This window comes from Haliotis cracherodii, unplaced genomic scaffold (assembly GCF_022045235.1).
Source record: "Haliotis cracherodii isolate W230 unplaced genomic scaffold, xgHalCrac1.p SCAF_5, whole genome shotgun sequence".
Classification (NCBI taxonomy): domain Eukaryota; kingdom Metazoa; phylum Mollusca; class Gastropoda; order Lepetellida; family Haliotidae; genus Haliotis; species Haliotis cracherodii.
In genome coordinates, this window is record NW_027266308.1 from 25,176,413 (window position 1) to 25,192,194 (window position 15,782).

At 40.3% G+C, this 15,782-nt stretch overlaps 1 protein-coding gene across 2 annotated transcripts; it reads right to left on the minus strand.

Moving 5' to 3' along the window:
• Positions 1-1,655: 1,655 nt before the first annotated feature.
• On the minus strand, positions 1,656-15,028 carry LOC139442380 (protein angel homolog 2-like). 2 transcript variants are annotated; one of them, XM_071223181.1, is made up of 5 exons: positions 14,926-15,028; positions 13,723-14,318; positions 6,121-6,344; positions 4,506-4,575; positions 1,656-3,523 (listed from the first exon to the last, which is right to left on the minus strand). In XM_071223181.1, exons 1-5 carry the CDS (start codon positions 14,940-14,942, stop codon positions 2,406-2,408), a joined length of 2,025 nt encoding a protein of 674 aa, XP_071079282.1. In that variant the 5' UTR covers positions 14,943-15,028; the 3' UTR covers positions 1,656-2,405. The 2 variants fall into 2 exon arrangements, with proteins under 2 accessions (XP_071079282.1, XP_071079281.1); XM_071223180.1 differs by lacking the exon at positions 14,926-15,028 and having other exon boundaries at positions 13,723-14,740.
• Between the last annotated feature and the right edge of the window lie 754 nt (positions 15,029-15,782).

A 15,782-nucleotide genomic window follows, 5' to 3' on the forward strand; every position in this document is an offset into this window, starting at 1 on the left:
ATGTCACTGGTAATTTTCTAGCACATCACAGCCAGCCTGATTTGTATAATCCCTAGAGATCTGAGTTTAAACCCTAGGGATCTGAGTTTAAAATTTAAGTGTACACTGATCCATTGACCGGGCTAATAATGTGCAAAATGATGTGATTGGATATTAGACGCATTATATAATTACAGATAGATATAAAAGGAAAGTTATTCACGCAGACCGGTCCAGTTTGGTCCAGTTAAAGAACCAAAAGAAATCATGAAATAGATGAACATGTAACCTAACTTGCAGAAAGAATGGCATGGAAATATGTTTTAGATATTATTTCCCTGCTACTGTATAAATGTTTGCATGAGGCGGCACATTGTCCTGCGCATAGTGCACAGGTCAGCCATCAGATGAAGTTGCACAATGCCAGCAACAAAGCATAGGTAGGTGGGTGGGTGGGTGACTGAAGGGGGCCGTTATAAAAAGCGATCTTAGCACTAAGATGATCGTAATTCCCATACCTTAACACAGAATTACCACAGTCATAGCGCTAAGGTTGTTTTGTACAACGTCACCCATGGCTTCAGACCCACACTGACACAGTGATATTGAACCTGTTGGTCTCACGAAGGAACTGAATAAGTTTGAAATTTGACTGTTCACTATGTAAAGAATGCAAAGCAATGGCCGTTGTGTTTTTGACCAGCCAACGGGTAACTGATGCTGAAGGGGTAGTTGTCGGCACAGGTACTAGAGAAACATACCCCAGGTACGTTTCTGTATACAGGTATGTACCCTAGCCAAAATTAGAACACAGAAACGTATCTGGTACCCTAAACGGCGTGAACAGTTTGGACTTGCTTGAACTTCTTTTGATGTTTTCTCCGACATTAAAAGATGTGGGATAGAGAAACTTTGCCTGGACCTTTCTACAGACAGCCCCTCCTAATGTTGCCTAAGCAAATTCTTTTCAAAATCAAGTTTTGTTTCCATGACAACCAGGACAATGCACAAAAATCCAAATTTATGCAGATAATTTGATGGCAGGCTAATGTGCAGTCTAAGATATGATGTCCCAATATTGCACCTACATGTACTTTGAATTTTATTGCCTACAACAGAATTTTCGCTTTGGTAACACCAAATATTATAATGTAAAGGTTGAATCAAGGTCAAATCTTATATCACATGCACCACATGTGTTAGGCCCCACTGATAACTATACCTATGCCAAGGTTCAAAACATTTTGAGAAATGAAGGGAGATTAATCATGTTAATAGCCAATGGGTTTCTAATTATGGTGGCCATGTATAACATCATATCAAAATCAAGTGAGCAGTTCTTTTAGGAAACAAAATAGCAATGTTCAATCTTGCAAAGTTTCTTGTAGTTTCAGAGGTGATGCCAAAAACACTTGAAAAATCGGGGATGTGAAAGTTAAAGGTCATAGTTAGGACAAAATATGCAAAAAAACAAACCATATGTTAATTGGAAAACCACATACTTTCTGCACAGAGCATTTCATTATGAAACATTAAACATGATTAAGGCAAAATTTGTAAAGTGATTTCCCTTACTCAATTCCAGATAATACATTTACTGCATAATGAAGACACACCAATAGCCATCTTTGTAAGAAAACAAAACAAAAGACAACATGGTACATAAACTTCACGGTTTATCAACAAAAATTAAATGACTTCCACATATAAATCAAACAGATATGTTGCATATCATAAACTGATTGGACAGCAAAAGTTGAAATCAATATCCATGCAATGTAAAATATATTGTCTGATTTTTGGCTTCTGTAAAACTGTCTATATGCAAATACACTGTACTGTGTGATTGTTTCATGATAATGGGAATTCTCAAAGATGGTTGACATAATGACATTCACCAAACTACATGCAGTTCTTCAATATAGCACTCAACACTATTCCATTTACTTGTACAAGAGGCGAACCTAAGGTCCGGTTCACCAGAATCTTAACAAAACATGTGGTTCTCAGGCAATACAAAGGTTGTTGAAACTTGGTGCGTGTGGATGACGCCCTTGCTTCATATCCAAAACTCGGGGCAACCCAGAACATAAAATTTTCATTCTTTGTGAATTTTTTTTATAAAGTTGTACAGGGTGCTTTTTCAAATTTAGCTGTGCCTGAGATCTAGGAAGCAGTTGGATGTAGTTATACGTAGTCACTAAATGTCACTCTTGCCTCCGCATATGTCCAGTGATAAAGAAATTATCTCAACTCAACACTAATAAATAAATAGTTTTCATAGAAACACAACAAAATCAGATGAGGTATGGAATAATGAGAGTGTACGAAGTATTTTTCACTTAACCAGTCCTTGAGGCTAAACGAATGCCAATCATAATCTCTGGCTAAAATCGTCCAGTGGTTTAATGGTAGCTGCAGCCACATCACTTTGTGAGAAGGAACGTTGAGATGAGGGGGACATGGTCGGAGGGACACGAGGGGTTAGGCAGCCCCCCTAGACTAGATATCTCCCGTTGTGACATCAGTCCATACCTCCGCAACAGCTTCAACGGTCCCTCATTGATGTGGCGTGTGTATATCTTGTTGTTTCGAGTCTTCACCTCTTTGTGGAGTACATTATAGAAGATGAAGTCAACAGTACATGATCCTGCACTGTGCTGCGTCGTCACCTCATTCCACTGATGATTTAACCGAGCTATGGTATGATGGTAAGAGGACACAAAGTTTAGTCTATGCCACAGCTGTCCGGAACCCATTGAAAAGTACGAAAAGTCAGAAGGGCTGGACGAGAACCCATAGGAGTTCCCCATTGGACTAAGATGAACTCCGCTAGGCCGACCTCGAATGTCTTGTAGGACCTCAGTTGGGGCGGACGGAGCTGGGCGGATGTTGTCTGGGAGATGGGAGGGATCGCTTTCTCCGGTACTGGAACTAAGTGACGGGCTAGAGTCCTTCTTTCCCGTTAATGACGCCATCTCAGATGCACGTGTATCAATAACATTTCGGTACTGGCACTGGTCTGTGATTCCAAATGAGGGACAAAAGAAATCCTGTTTGAGACGAACATCACGTCCATAACGTCCATCTTTCTGTCCTGAAAGGAACCGAGCTATAAGACCCTGGTACTGAAGATAGCCGCGGGCAATAAACTTGTACAGATCACTATGAGGCTCTGAGTTGAAGTCACCACACAGCAACACAGGGCTGTAACTGACGCGCGATGTCCGGTCACTGGAACTATTAAACGCACATTTGTCTAACTCGGCCATGAGGACCATGAGCTGACCCAATTTGACATCGCCACGCCGTGGGTTGAACAGGAGATGTGTGTTAGCAACACACAGCTTACCCACTCTGCCCTGGTAGACATTCGTCCGAGGGACCAGCTCCAGGATCAAGGCAATGTTGTCCCGGTCCAACAGCCCGCCTCTGCAGTACTCCACTGGAGTTGTGTTACCCAGAGAGAACCTGTCCTGCTTGTAGAACGTGGCACAGCCATCACACTTGTCTCCTGTCCTCTTCATATACACTCCTCTGTAGCCTGGAAAACACATTTCACTCTGAACAGTTTTTCAGCTATATCTCTGCATTTATGCTAAATGTGGCAGGAAAAAGCCCACTTTAACACAGATTCAAACCAGGATCAGTAGACTCTGACATACATAAATTACCTAGTTCAGCTAATTTTGTGCTGCCTTTTAATATGCCAGGACTGTCTGGTTATTGAAAATTTGAAGTTTGTCACATTATCTATATTTTATAAAAACCATATACTTATGTGTTGCATGGATCTACTATATATATATCTGAAGATGACAACCTGATTTGCAACAATTTGATGACACTAATGAGAGAGTGAGTGAGTTGGGTTTAATACCACTTTGAACATTATTCCAGTTATATCATCATGATCACAGCTTTGCTGCTTAATGTTGGTTGGTTGGTTTGGCTGGGACAAGTCCAAATTAATTACCCGGGTACCCACACCCCTATTACCCGACCCTACCCAGGTACCTGCTGTTTGGGTCAAGAGGTAGGTACAAAATGTCCGATTGGGATTAGTTTGACAGTAGCCCTGGCACAATGTTTTTAGATACACGTATAAAATGACATGGTCATGCATACACTGAAGTTGACTGAAGTTTTAACTTTGTTCAAACATATTTAAGTCAGAAGGAATGTGTTCAGTCATGAAGAAATGCAAACATTAGAGACTTAAAATTGTTGTGTAACCATGTACTTATATTGTGAATTTCTGTTATAAAACAATATATCACGTGACTAACCACAGGTCCGGGTAGTCCTGTTGGTACCCGGGTCCTACTCAGTACCCACCCGACCTGGGTACCCGAGTTACCCGTCCCAGCCCTAGTAGCTAGTTTGACCAGAAAACACACCCTCAGAAAACCAGGGACTGCCTCCCGTTAAATTTCAGATAGCTTTCCAGATGAAAGTTATGAAATTCTTACACCTACATAAGCACCCACGACTCATTCCTTATGATGGGTTGTAACTTGACCTACCGAGGTTTTCCAACTGTGGTTTGAAGAAGTCCTGGTAGTGGTCCTCCTGAACCTCCTGCAGACACATCACCTGAGGACAGAAGACACACCAAGGTGAAGGTCATTTAGTCATCTGATTCAAAAAGGTGCATTTTCAAACATTTGAGTCGATGTGAGACATATAGTATAATGAGTGCAATGGTAGGTGTGCAGGGCAGGGGTTGAGGAATTGTAAATTGTTCATAAAGAAGAGGAACAAAGACAACACATTCAGTTTCTGTATCTACAAGAATAGGGATGTTGCAGAATACCCAATAGAGCTGCAACAGATAAAATGCTGTAATATTGCTGTGACATTGCTGTTATATTGCTGAAAGAGTGAGTGAGTGAGTTGGGTTTAACGCCGCTTTAAACAGTATAACAGTTATATCACGGCGTGTGAGCTTAATGTGGGAGGAAAGCCCGAAGTGATGCAGGTCTCAGGTGTTTACCACTTCGGTGAAACCCATAAGCATGGGTATGGTGCTGACAAACCTAGAAACATAATCGGGCAAACTGGGATTTGAACCCACAATCTGCTGTGCCCAAGGGACGCAACTCTGCACAGTGAATCACAGCGCCTTGGACGACTGGCCACCTGTGCTCCCACACACTCAATGACCTCAGCAACCCTGGTTGCTAGGCATGGCATTGCATAAATAACATCTATGTGTTCTTTTCTAGTTGTAGAAAAATTATTGTATGTTTTCATTGATAAGTTTTTGAAATATTGCTACTTAAACTTCTGTAAAAGGGCCAAAGTCAAGTTCCAAAAGGGCCAAAGTCACTTTGCTAGATTTTGGACATTTCAGCTCTCATTTCCATGTGTGGTTGAGACTGGTTGTTCAAGAGAATTTGAATGTTTGGAAACATTATTATTATGTTTCAACTATTTCAACAAAGTTAAAAAAACATTTTAAAGAGCTTCAATAGTATGTGTTTATTCTTTCGGCAGTAGTTTTACCAATCTCACATGTTAATTCCCATGCAAATGCTAGAGGTATAAAGGGCCAAAATACAGACATTGGCCCTTTCCACCTTACACAAATTAAAAACGTAAGTTTATTTCCTTTTTTGAATGTTTTTTATAACAACATTTATATCTCTGCTGTCAGAATGTTTTAAAGTTTAGGAATTTATCGGTGAAGAAAAAATGTTCATTGGCATGCATATGGTTCTGGTTTTCATTCCTTTCGTCAAAACGGACTCAACGTTGGCCCTTATGGCTCTAAGCCAGCATTAGTCCTGTAGTCCTTGCCAAACGGCCCAATAGTTAAGGTATCATAAGGACGAGTAGAAATTTGCACTTTTTTAGGGTTTTGCTATATGTTATCATTATATGGACTAGTGGACTAAAAATGTTAAGTTTCTACGGCTGTAAGCTCTTCAGTTGGATTATACTGTGGATCGCATAGATGTCTGCCGTTTCACATACGACAGTGAAATTATTAAAAAGCTATAAACGGCAAGTAATCAACAAAACACTAAACGAGCTCCAGTAATACCAACCTTATAAAAAGTGTGAATAGTTATTGTATCTGACAAGTGAAAGCAGTTCTATATTTATTCTATACCCACACCAAAACAAACTACCTACATCTGGAGAGTGAGAAGTTATTTCCTCCAGAAGACGTTCCCGCCGATATTTCCATTGCAAGGCCTGAGCCTCGGCCCCCTGGTACAAATACCCATGATCCTCCAGAAGCCTCTGTGCCAGGACGTTGTAGGACATGACGGAGAACTCCAGCCCTGCATATCGACACCTCTGGTGCTCCTGCCCAAACTGTGTGTACTCCCACTCCCGGGGCAGCTTCCCCTGACCTGGAACAGACAACCATCCATCATTCAAGTGAACGGAGTGCTGGACTATACGATTTAACTTTTGTGTGTTCGCTTGTTGTTTAACGCTGCACTCAGCAATAATCCACTGTATGATGTTTGGACAAGACAATCCAGTGATTGACTTCATGAGCATGGGATACGATGACATGCATTAACCAAGTCGGCAAGCCTGACCACCCAATCCCGTTAGTCGCCTCTCACAACAAGCACAGGTTGCTGAGATCAATCTATACCCGAAATCTTCACAGGGGCAAGGATTCCAAATTTGGAAACCATTTTTGATATTCTAAAGGTATTTTCATATTTTATTATAATATTGCATTAACCCTATTTACCACGAGTGCCCAGTTGCTTAGTAAATTGACAAAGGACTTCTTGGATGCTTGGGAATTTAATATGCTGTTGAGGAGGAGAGAAAAAGACTAAAAGAAATTGATAATAGTTCATACTATGCAATTATGTACCCCTACTACATGTTATGTAGAGCTGTAAATACACCACTGCAATAGCTGCATATATACCATGGCAACAGATGCATATATACCATGGCAACAGCTGCAAATATGCCATGGTAAGAGCTGCAAATACATCATGGCAAGAGTTGCAAATACACTAACGCAACAGCTGCAAATACACCATGGTAAGTGCTGCATGCATATACCATGGCAAGAGCTGCAAATACACCATGGCAAGAGCTGTAAATTCACCATGACAAGAGCTGTAAATACACCATGGGAAGAGCTGTAAATACCTCAAGGCAACAGCTACAAATACACCTTGGCAAGAGCTGTAAATACACCATTTCAACAGCTACAAATACACCATGGCAAGAGCTGTAAATACACCATGGCAACAGCTACAAATACACCATGGGAAGAACTGTAAATACATCATGGCAACAGCTACAAATACACCATGGCAAGAGCTGTAAATACACCATGGCAACAGCTACAAATACACCATGGCAAGAGCTGTAAATACACCATGGCAACAGCTACAAATACACCATGGCAAGAGCTGTAAATACACCATGGCAACAGCTACAAATACACCATGGCAAGAACTACAAATACACCATGGCACGAGCTGTAAATACACCATGGCAACAGCTGTAAATTCACCATGGCAAGAGCTACAAATACACCAGTGCAATGGCTCAGTTGACTACGGAGGGTAGGCCGGCAGTGTACTACAGTACATGCCCCCTAACGATCCTCAACACAGAGGTCACAGCGACAGTATAACCAAGGTCCTCACAAATACCTTTACCACTTTCTGACCATGAAAACACTCAACAACTGCAACGGAATAACAATGACTGGTATTTCTGGACAAGGAAACAGGTGTGAAATGTTGATCCAGTATACAACAAGAACACACCTTCAGTCCATGACATGTTCAGAGACACGCCCAGGAGTAATAAAACAAACAGTGTATGCACAGCTGCCGACCTCCTGGATGGGCACTGATAGAAGTGCAAAGTGGTGACATGTGGTCCTGTGCACCGTGCAAAGCGCACAGGTAACCAATCAGGTGAAATTAAGCATCACTGGTCGTAGAGAAACCTTGGATGGGTGACCGCATTTCAGCATCCTGCCTCCTGAGAGATTCTAGGGTTTCATCCTGCCCCACACTGAAACACGTGTAACACACGTGATGTCTCCTTGGGCATGTGACTTTGTTTGAAATGTGCCTCTGTTCACCCAGCAGTGAATGGGTACCCGATAGGATGAGATGGTAATGTGGTTTTGTTAACCTTCTAGCACCCAAAAGGCAGCTTGGGTTAAATACTCCCCAGGGAGATGAGAATGATTGTTTTGTGCACACTGATCTAGTGACCGGGGTAATAATAGTGCCTTTTGATTAAGAAAAACAAATCCCAAAATACGAAAGTCATTGCTATCAAGATTTATCTTGCATAAAACAAATGGGAAATCCCAACATGATTGCTGTTTAAAAATAGATCGATCAGAAGATATTGTGAAAAGAATCCATCTCTTCCAAAGAGAAAAAGCAAAGCAAAAACAGTCCAAAACCTGTCTACAAGCTCCATTGCATTGTTGTTTGTTTGTTTTTTGTTTGTTGTTAATGCCACACTCAGCTAGTCCAGCAATATGATGGCGGTCTGGAAATAATTGAGTCTGGACCAGACAATCCAGTGATTAATATCATGAGCATCGATCCACGCAGTTGGGATCAATGACATGCATCAACCAAGTCAGCGAGCCTGACCACCCGATACTGTTAGTTGCCTCTTTCAACAAGCACAGTCGCCTTGTACAGCAAGCATGGGTTGCTGAAGACCTATTCTACCCCGGATCTGCACAGGTGTCACTGCATTGTGAGACAGTGACAGTCACAAATTGTTATCAGCTTGTTATATACTCCTTGCAGGGAAGGCAAGAAACCCAGTAGGGAGCTTGGAGGAATCTCTGCACACACAAAAATGGTTACATCATGATTGGTGCCAAGATGGCAGTGAATGAGAGTTGGTGTGCTTAGTACTTTCTAGCATTTCTTTCTTGTGGTAAAATAAACATTTCAATGGTCAGAGTATATACAAACACACACTGACCATGGAACATGCAGAAATGAAAAGCAAATCCTGTCTACTGGGTAATACATAACTTCTTTCAGTGGCATTTAGAAGTTGGAGTGATGAAGTAAGACGAGTTCTATGGATGAACAACTTCTTATTACAATTAGCACTAATTGTAATAAGAAGTTGTTCATCCATAGAACTCGTCTTACTTGGGTAATACTTGTATAATACCAGTGAGTACACTTGACCTGCCTTATATCAGTAGTAGGACAATACACGGATGCATCGGTGGATCGCAACTTTTTACTCTTCGATACAGTCACACACTGAGTACAAAATACTGATTCTTACCTTAAATGTTTGCTTTATAACAGTTGCACCAAACACTATTTAGTGAGAGTGAGTGAGTGAGTTTTGGTTTTACGCTGCTATTAGCAATATTCCAGCAATATCATGGCGGGGGACACCAGAAATTGCCTTCACACATTGTACCCATGTCGGGAATCGAACCCGGGTCTTCGGGATGACAAGCTAACGCTTTAACCACTAGGCTACCCGACCACCCCCCCAAACACTATTTAGTAGTGAAAACATGAATATAACTTGACACTGCCGACTGTAAATTGTCAGTTTGTCAGGTACAGGCCACCCTGTCTATGAAAAAGATGGCTTATGCACCATAAGAACACATGCAAGTATTGTGATACGTATCAGATCTTGAGCAAGGTATTATGATACATATCGGATCGCACAGTTGGTGTGTCGTCCTAGCCCTACCTATTATATAAGAGTAGAGGTGAAATGGGGTTTAACGTCGCGTCCAAGATTATTGCACTTATATAGCGACGTGCATGCACCTGTGTGTGTGTGTGTGTGTGTGTGTGTGTGTGTGTGTGTGGCTGCTTGTACTAGTCCCGACTGATGCCGATTTATAGTGCTACCTCACTGAGATACCATGCCGCAGTTTAACATGAATACCCCACTCAGACACAGTATACTGACTCCGAGCCGACCAGTCCTTGTTTTAGCCCCTTAATTCCGAGCGCCAGACAGGGTAACAACAAGTACCATCTTGTAACGTCTTTGGGTATGACGTGGTCGGGGATCGAACCCCCGACCTTCCGCTCTCCGGGCGGACACTCTACCACTAGACCACGGAGGCGGTCCTATTATATAAGAAAAAAACTTACATTCAACTGTTGCACATGTTGCGTCACTTTCATGAGTTGCTGACAGCGCCGGCATCCCCCTTTTTTTCAGACATGCATGCCTATCATGCTAATAATATTCAGAGCTCCAGATAACTTTTAGAGCAAGTGATTTTTTACTCGAAGGTTTCTATTTTAATTGGGTTATTACATTTTTCATTGGGTAACCAATATTTTTTCACTTATCTATTCCTCACTCTACTGGTTTTTTTTCCCAAAATGAGTAAACATTTTGAGATTTCAAACAAAATGATATGTTTTAGATGTATATAACGGTTCTAAATATAGGCTTGACTCAGAAAGTAAACTAGCTCTATTGTGTTTCGGAAATTACCTCCGTTATCCGCATGCTGAAAAGCTTCACTGGGTATTTAAGCATGCAGTTTTTTATGCAGTTTTTATACATTTGAGTTTTTCATTTCATGCATGCGTTTCTGTACGCAAGTTAATTAAAAGTAATTGGGTTTTGAATATTATTTTTTTATGCTAATCTGTAGCCCTGATATTCTTGGATCCGCAACACAGTATTTTGCAAAATGTATTACCGGTAACTAAAATCATTATTTGAAATTTTGTACTGGTCAAGTTTATATAAGTGTTTTCAAATAAACAGCTTCTTTTGTAGTGATGCTGCAATAGTCAGCAGAATAACCATATCACAGAATAGATTATCTCAGGGACTGCCCTGAATGCAGGGTTCTAAAATGTCACGTAGAATCAGGGTCAGACACTGGTACTCGTCTGTAAGTAGGAGACAAGTTAAAGATAACCTGTATTCTCAAAAATCTAGTCTAGACCTAAAGAACTGTCAGAGGAGCCTACCCTATTTATGCACTATCAGTAATTTCTGGATAAAATAGGAGTAATTTTCAGTTATTTTATTTATTTGTCAGTAATTAGTTAACTATCAAAGGAATGCTGTTTTTTAACAAATATATTTTATATTTATTTGGTAACCATATATTTCACTTTATTATGGTAATACTGTAATATATCTTGTAGAAATTGTAATTACAGCAAAGTTGTAATTGTAGGCACCTTTGAACTGAATACTATTTGGATATAACTCACTGTTTATGAAAATATTGCTGAAAATTTAATTCCAATGCCAATTTCTACAGGGAGATCAACCTTAATTCAATTACGTTAATGTTAACTCATTCACTCATTGTTACTGGGAGGTTAATCCTGAAGGCTAACAGTGGTCATGCGACATTGGGCCTCAACGTTGACCTGTACACTTGATAATCCGTAACGCCACAGATAGCACCACAGGTCAACAATCCAGTAAGACTTGAACAACATGTTTTATAATGGTAATGTAGGCACAGCAGATGGTCATACATAATCATGTAATACAGTGACCTTTGAACTGATAGACTGACCTTGAACTGATAGACTGACCTTGAACTGGAACCACTTGTTTGTCTGACTTATTTGTGTGTAGAAGTATGCTTTGACCTACATACACACCACAATACCTGTTCCCCAAGACATGAATAACTCCATGTGCTAAACAGTACATTAACATAGCAATCATAACTGCATTTGTCACAGGAAGGTTTAAACTAGGAACTGGGAGAATTTCCCCTTAGTCAGTCTGATAATGATTCAAAATATTACCATTAACTTATAAGTGACTGGTCATTTTTATAGGGGGGATAGGAGAATTTCCCCTTTGTCCATCCGATAATGATTCGAAATATTACTGTTAACTTATAAGTGACTGGTCATTTATCAAAGAGGGTCTGAGGACTGTAAGTTATTTTGCTCACACACCCTATTTCATTTAAGACTTTCATATGATCCCTCCTCCTGATCATGACACCCTCAAAGAGATTATTTCTGAAAATACACACAATCATGGTGCCAGTGCAAAATTGCTTTCAACCAACACAGTTATGGTCCCAACCTAGCTTCAACACACATAAGACAGCTCAAAAAGTAGCACTCTTCAAATCCTGAAAATTTATTTTTGCAGATTGAAAACTTGCAGACCAGATAACCCCCAAACTTTAGAAATTAAGAGTGTTTAATCTGACAACAAACATGTCAACTCATGACTGATTCAGGGTTTTACTCGACGCACAAATGTGCGTCCAGTACACACAAATGTAGAGAATGGACGCAGAAAGAAATTATCCTGCGTCAAAGGGACGCACAATAACATTCATTATACCTACACATCTTCAAGAGCAGTTATGGGTATCTGTTATTTCACCCACCAATCATGACCACTGTCCACATAATCATCTACCATAATATAACTGGAATATTGCTGAGTGCGGCGATAAACAACAAACAAACAAAACACAATCATTGATTCATTCCAGGCTCTAAAGAAATGATCTTAACATACAGTACCGTACATCATTTCATTAACTTACAGGACCCTCATACTGCCTACAAGGACCCTTAAAATTAATTATTGAACATCCCCTGTACCCCCACTTTTGTATGTCACGGAACACCCCTGCTGATTTTTAACAAGATAAATTGATCATTTATGATGTCCATCGCTTTATGAAACCAAAGATCAGTCTCAAAATTTAACCAATTCCCAACTCTAGTAAGTTCACAAAGCAAGAATCCTCCCAACAAGTGGAATTTCAGGCTTCCAGGGATGTCCCCCTGTGATGAACTATTCGTAATTCGTGTTTGTTGACTTTCCAAGCTCAATTTCCGTACCTTGCATGTATGGCAGAAAGCCCAACTTTAATCACAAATTAAAAAACTGGGAACAAATAGGCCATACCCACTAACGGACTACTGTTTCCTGACTGGCTGATGATAGAGATCAGTTTTATGTGTTCATGATCATGATGATGAAATGAGCAGTCTGTGAAGTTACCGTTGTTGATACACAGATTTACCCAGTATGCACACCAGTTTCTACATATATACCTCAATAAAAAGCAAATATTGAACTCAATTCTACATAACGTATTCGACGTAATAAGTGCCCTGCTCTAATAATCGCTCCACGGCGATATTAGCTGATATGTTGGCTAGTGAACAATCCCAATCAGCACCCCTTCCAAGTGATCAATGTACACAAGACTTTTCTATTTGTGTATAATACACAGTCGTGTGTTATATGGACCCTTACTTATTGGCAATTAAATTCTGGAAAAACATATCTGTCGTGTATAATACACACAGACTTTTCTTTTGTATCATTTCAGGCTGTCAGCATAAACCACAAAATTTAAGATCATTCTAAAAGGAGCCCCCTATGTCTAATTTTGAGAGCGCCCTGGGCGCTTATTACGTCGAATACAGTAACTCATATTTCTACTGCATAGCGCTTACTAACGAACAGCATGATCTTTCAACAAATTTTTTATTCTAATAAGAGCCCCCTACGTCTAATTTTGAGAGCGCCCTGGGTGCTTATTATGTCGAATACAGTAACTCATATTTCTACTGCATAGCGCTTACTAACGAACAGCATGATCTTTCAACATTTTTTATTCTAATAAGAGCCCCCTATGTCTAATTTTGACAGCGCCCTGCCCGCTTATTATGTCAAATACAGTAACTCATATTTCTACTGCATAGCGCTTACTAATGAACAGCATGATGAAAACATAACTGTCATTCCTACCTGCTATTGCTGGTTCGGCCAGGCCTTTCTCTGGGTCTGTCCTTGGGACATCCTGAATCTGTGGCACTTGGGAAACAGCTACTGCTTGGGGGAGGGAATGGGTTGAGTATTCCCTCATTTGATGGCTTGCTAGTTGTGGGGTCAGTTTGGAAGCTGTGATACACTGATTGTGAAACATCTGAAATTGTCCCCCAGCAGATGAAAATAATTGGGGAATAGAAATCCTAGTCCTCACAAAACATGGGGCATTGTTCAACCCCATGGCACTCTCTGTCACACCTGTTGAAGTCCCAACCCTCTCACTCAATGCTGCTTTAAGGGGGGACTTGGGTTTGTCCTGCTTGTGAACCAGACTTGCTTCCTCTGGAGACATTGTCAATTCTGTTGCTATGTGTCGTCGTTTTCTTGGACTGGCCTTTCTTGAAGGTTTCTTTTTTCGGCAACATTTTTCTCTTGACAAGTTTTCATGTGAACTTGAAATAGAGCCAGACTTTTCAGGGTACACATTTTCATCTTTTGCAGCATCGCTCATATTCAACACAAATTTCCTTGTATGTTGCTGGGCTACGTAGATTCCTAGAACCTTCGGATGGCACCTGTAAGTTACGAGAAATCTAAACTTTGAAACAAACATTTTTCTCTCTGTGCTTATGCAAATGACACCTGTCTGAAGTAATTCCAAATTCCTTAGCTTCTTCAATATAAGCATGTATTAGAGGACCATTTCATTGTTTACATGACAGTGTTCACCCAGTGTCAAGTGTCTTTTGGTACTCCAAATGTACCCGAAACTATGTGAGTCCATTCGTGTCTAATAATATACACCATGTGCTCATCACGCTTTGGGCGATGTCATCACAACCAGAAAGGTTATTGGCCTGATCGACACACAGAAGTGAGGGTTATTCTCCAACACTGGGAAATCTTGTTTCTAAACAATCATAATGATGTGTCTCCGATCACGGCTGACATAAAGTAATACACCCCAGACTAACACTAGTGTTTCCTACAACTAGGCGCCCATGTGTATCTTATGCCGTTATATATTGACCCGAAGCCTATTTATACTGTCACTCCGTGATCATGCAATGACCGAAGGTCAAGGCCATTTGAGGATTTCCGCATAAACTTTTGACCGAAGCGAAGGAAGATAATGAGCAGTTCGTCTACGCATTGTAAACATGGGTTGTATTTAACGATTACCTGATTCCAATGTACATGTGACTTTATTCATGAGAATAGTGTCACACTATTGTGAGATTTATCCTTGAACAGGACACCATACACGCAGGCATCACGAACTTCCCTGCCATTTGTCCGTGACGTCATTAAGGGGCCACAACTCTGTAATGTTCATTGTGTAGTGTTCGAGTGTTTGATCGGCATGCAGGTTGGAGTCTCCGTGACTGAAAATTATGATGTTGATATTTGACTCCAAAAAGTTTTTTTTATCAAGCATCCAAGGTTATTAGAAATGGAGTAGTGGAGTAATATCATGAGCGGATCAAGAGGGACCCCACCCCACCCTTTGGAAAACCAAATGTAGCATGTTGTTGGCAGTAAAACTAAAACAGAGAGGATTTTGATATCTTGGACCCCTCCCCTTTAAAAATACTGGATCCGCTCCTGAATATTGATTATTACCAAGGGCAGGGAGTCCACATGTAAGGCATATTACACAGACTCACTGTTCAATGTTATTTGCGAAAACAACTAATGAGATGAATTTCGGATTAACGCCGATATAAATAGTATTCAATACATCACAGAGTGTCCGCTTATAGTGAGGTTGCGTTGACCTTTAATCACTGATAACCAAGAAAAGGTATATTATGTCCATCAAAATAATGATTTTTGCAGATAAATACCATTATTTGTTTAATTGTGTGTATTTCAAAGAAACAAGATCTTTTTACCTCCGTAGTACATTAATCGACCATCAGTCAAAATGACCAAGTTATTTCAATGTAAAAACATATTTACTCCGTGGAAACTATCCCATTTCTGTCGCAACATTCTTTGTTCAATTAAATAGAACAACTATTGTATATTTTGCCAAA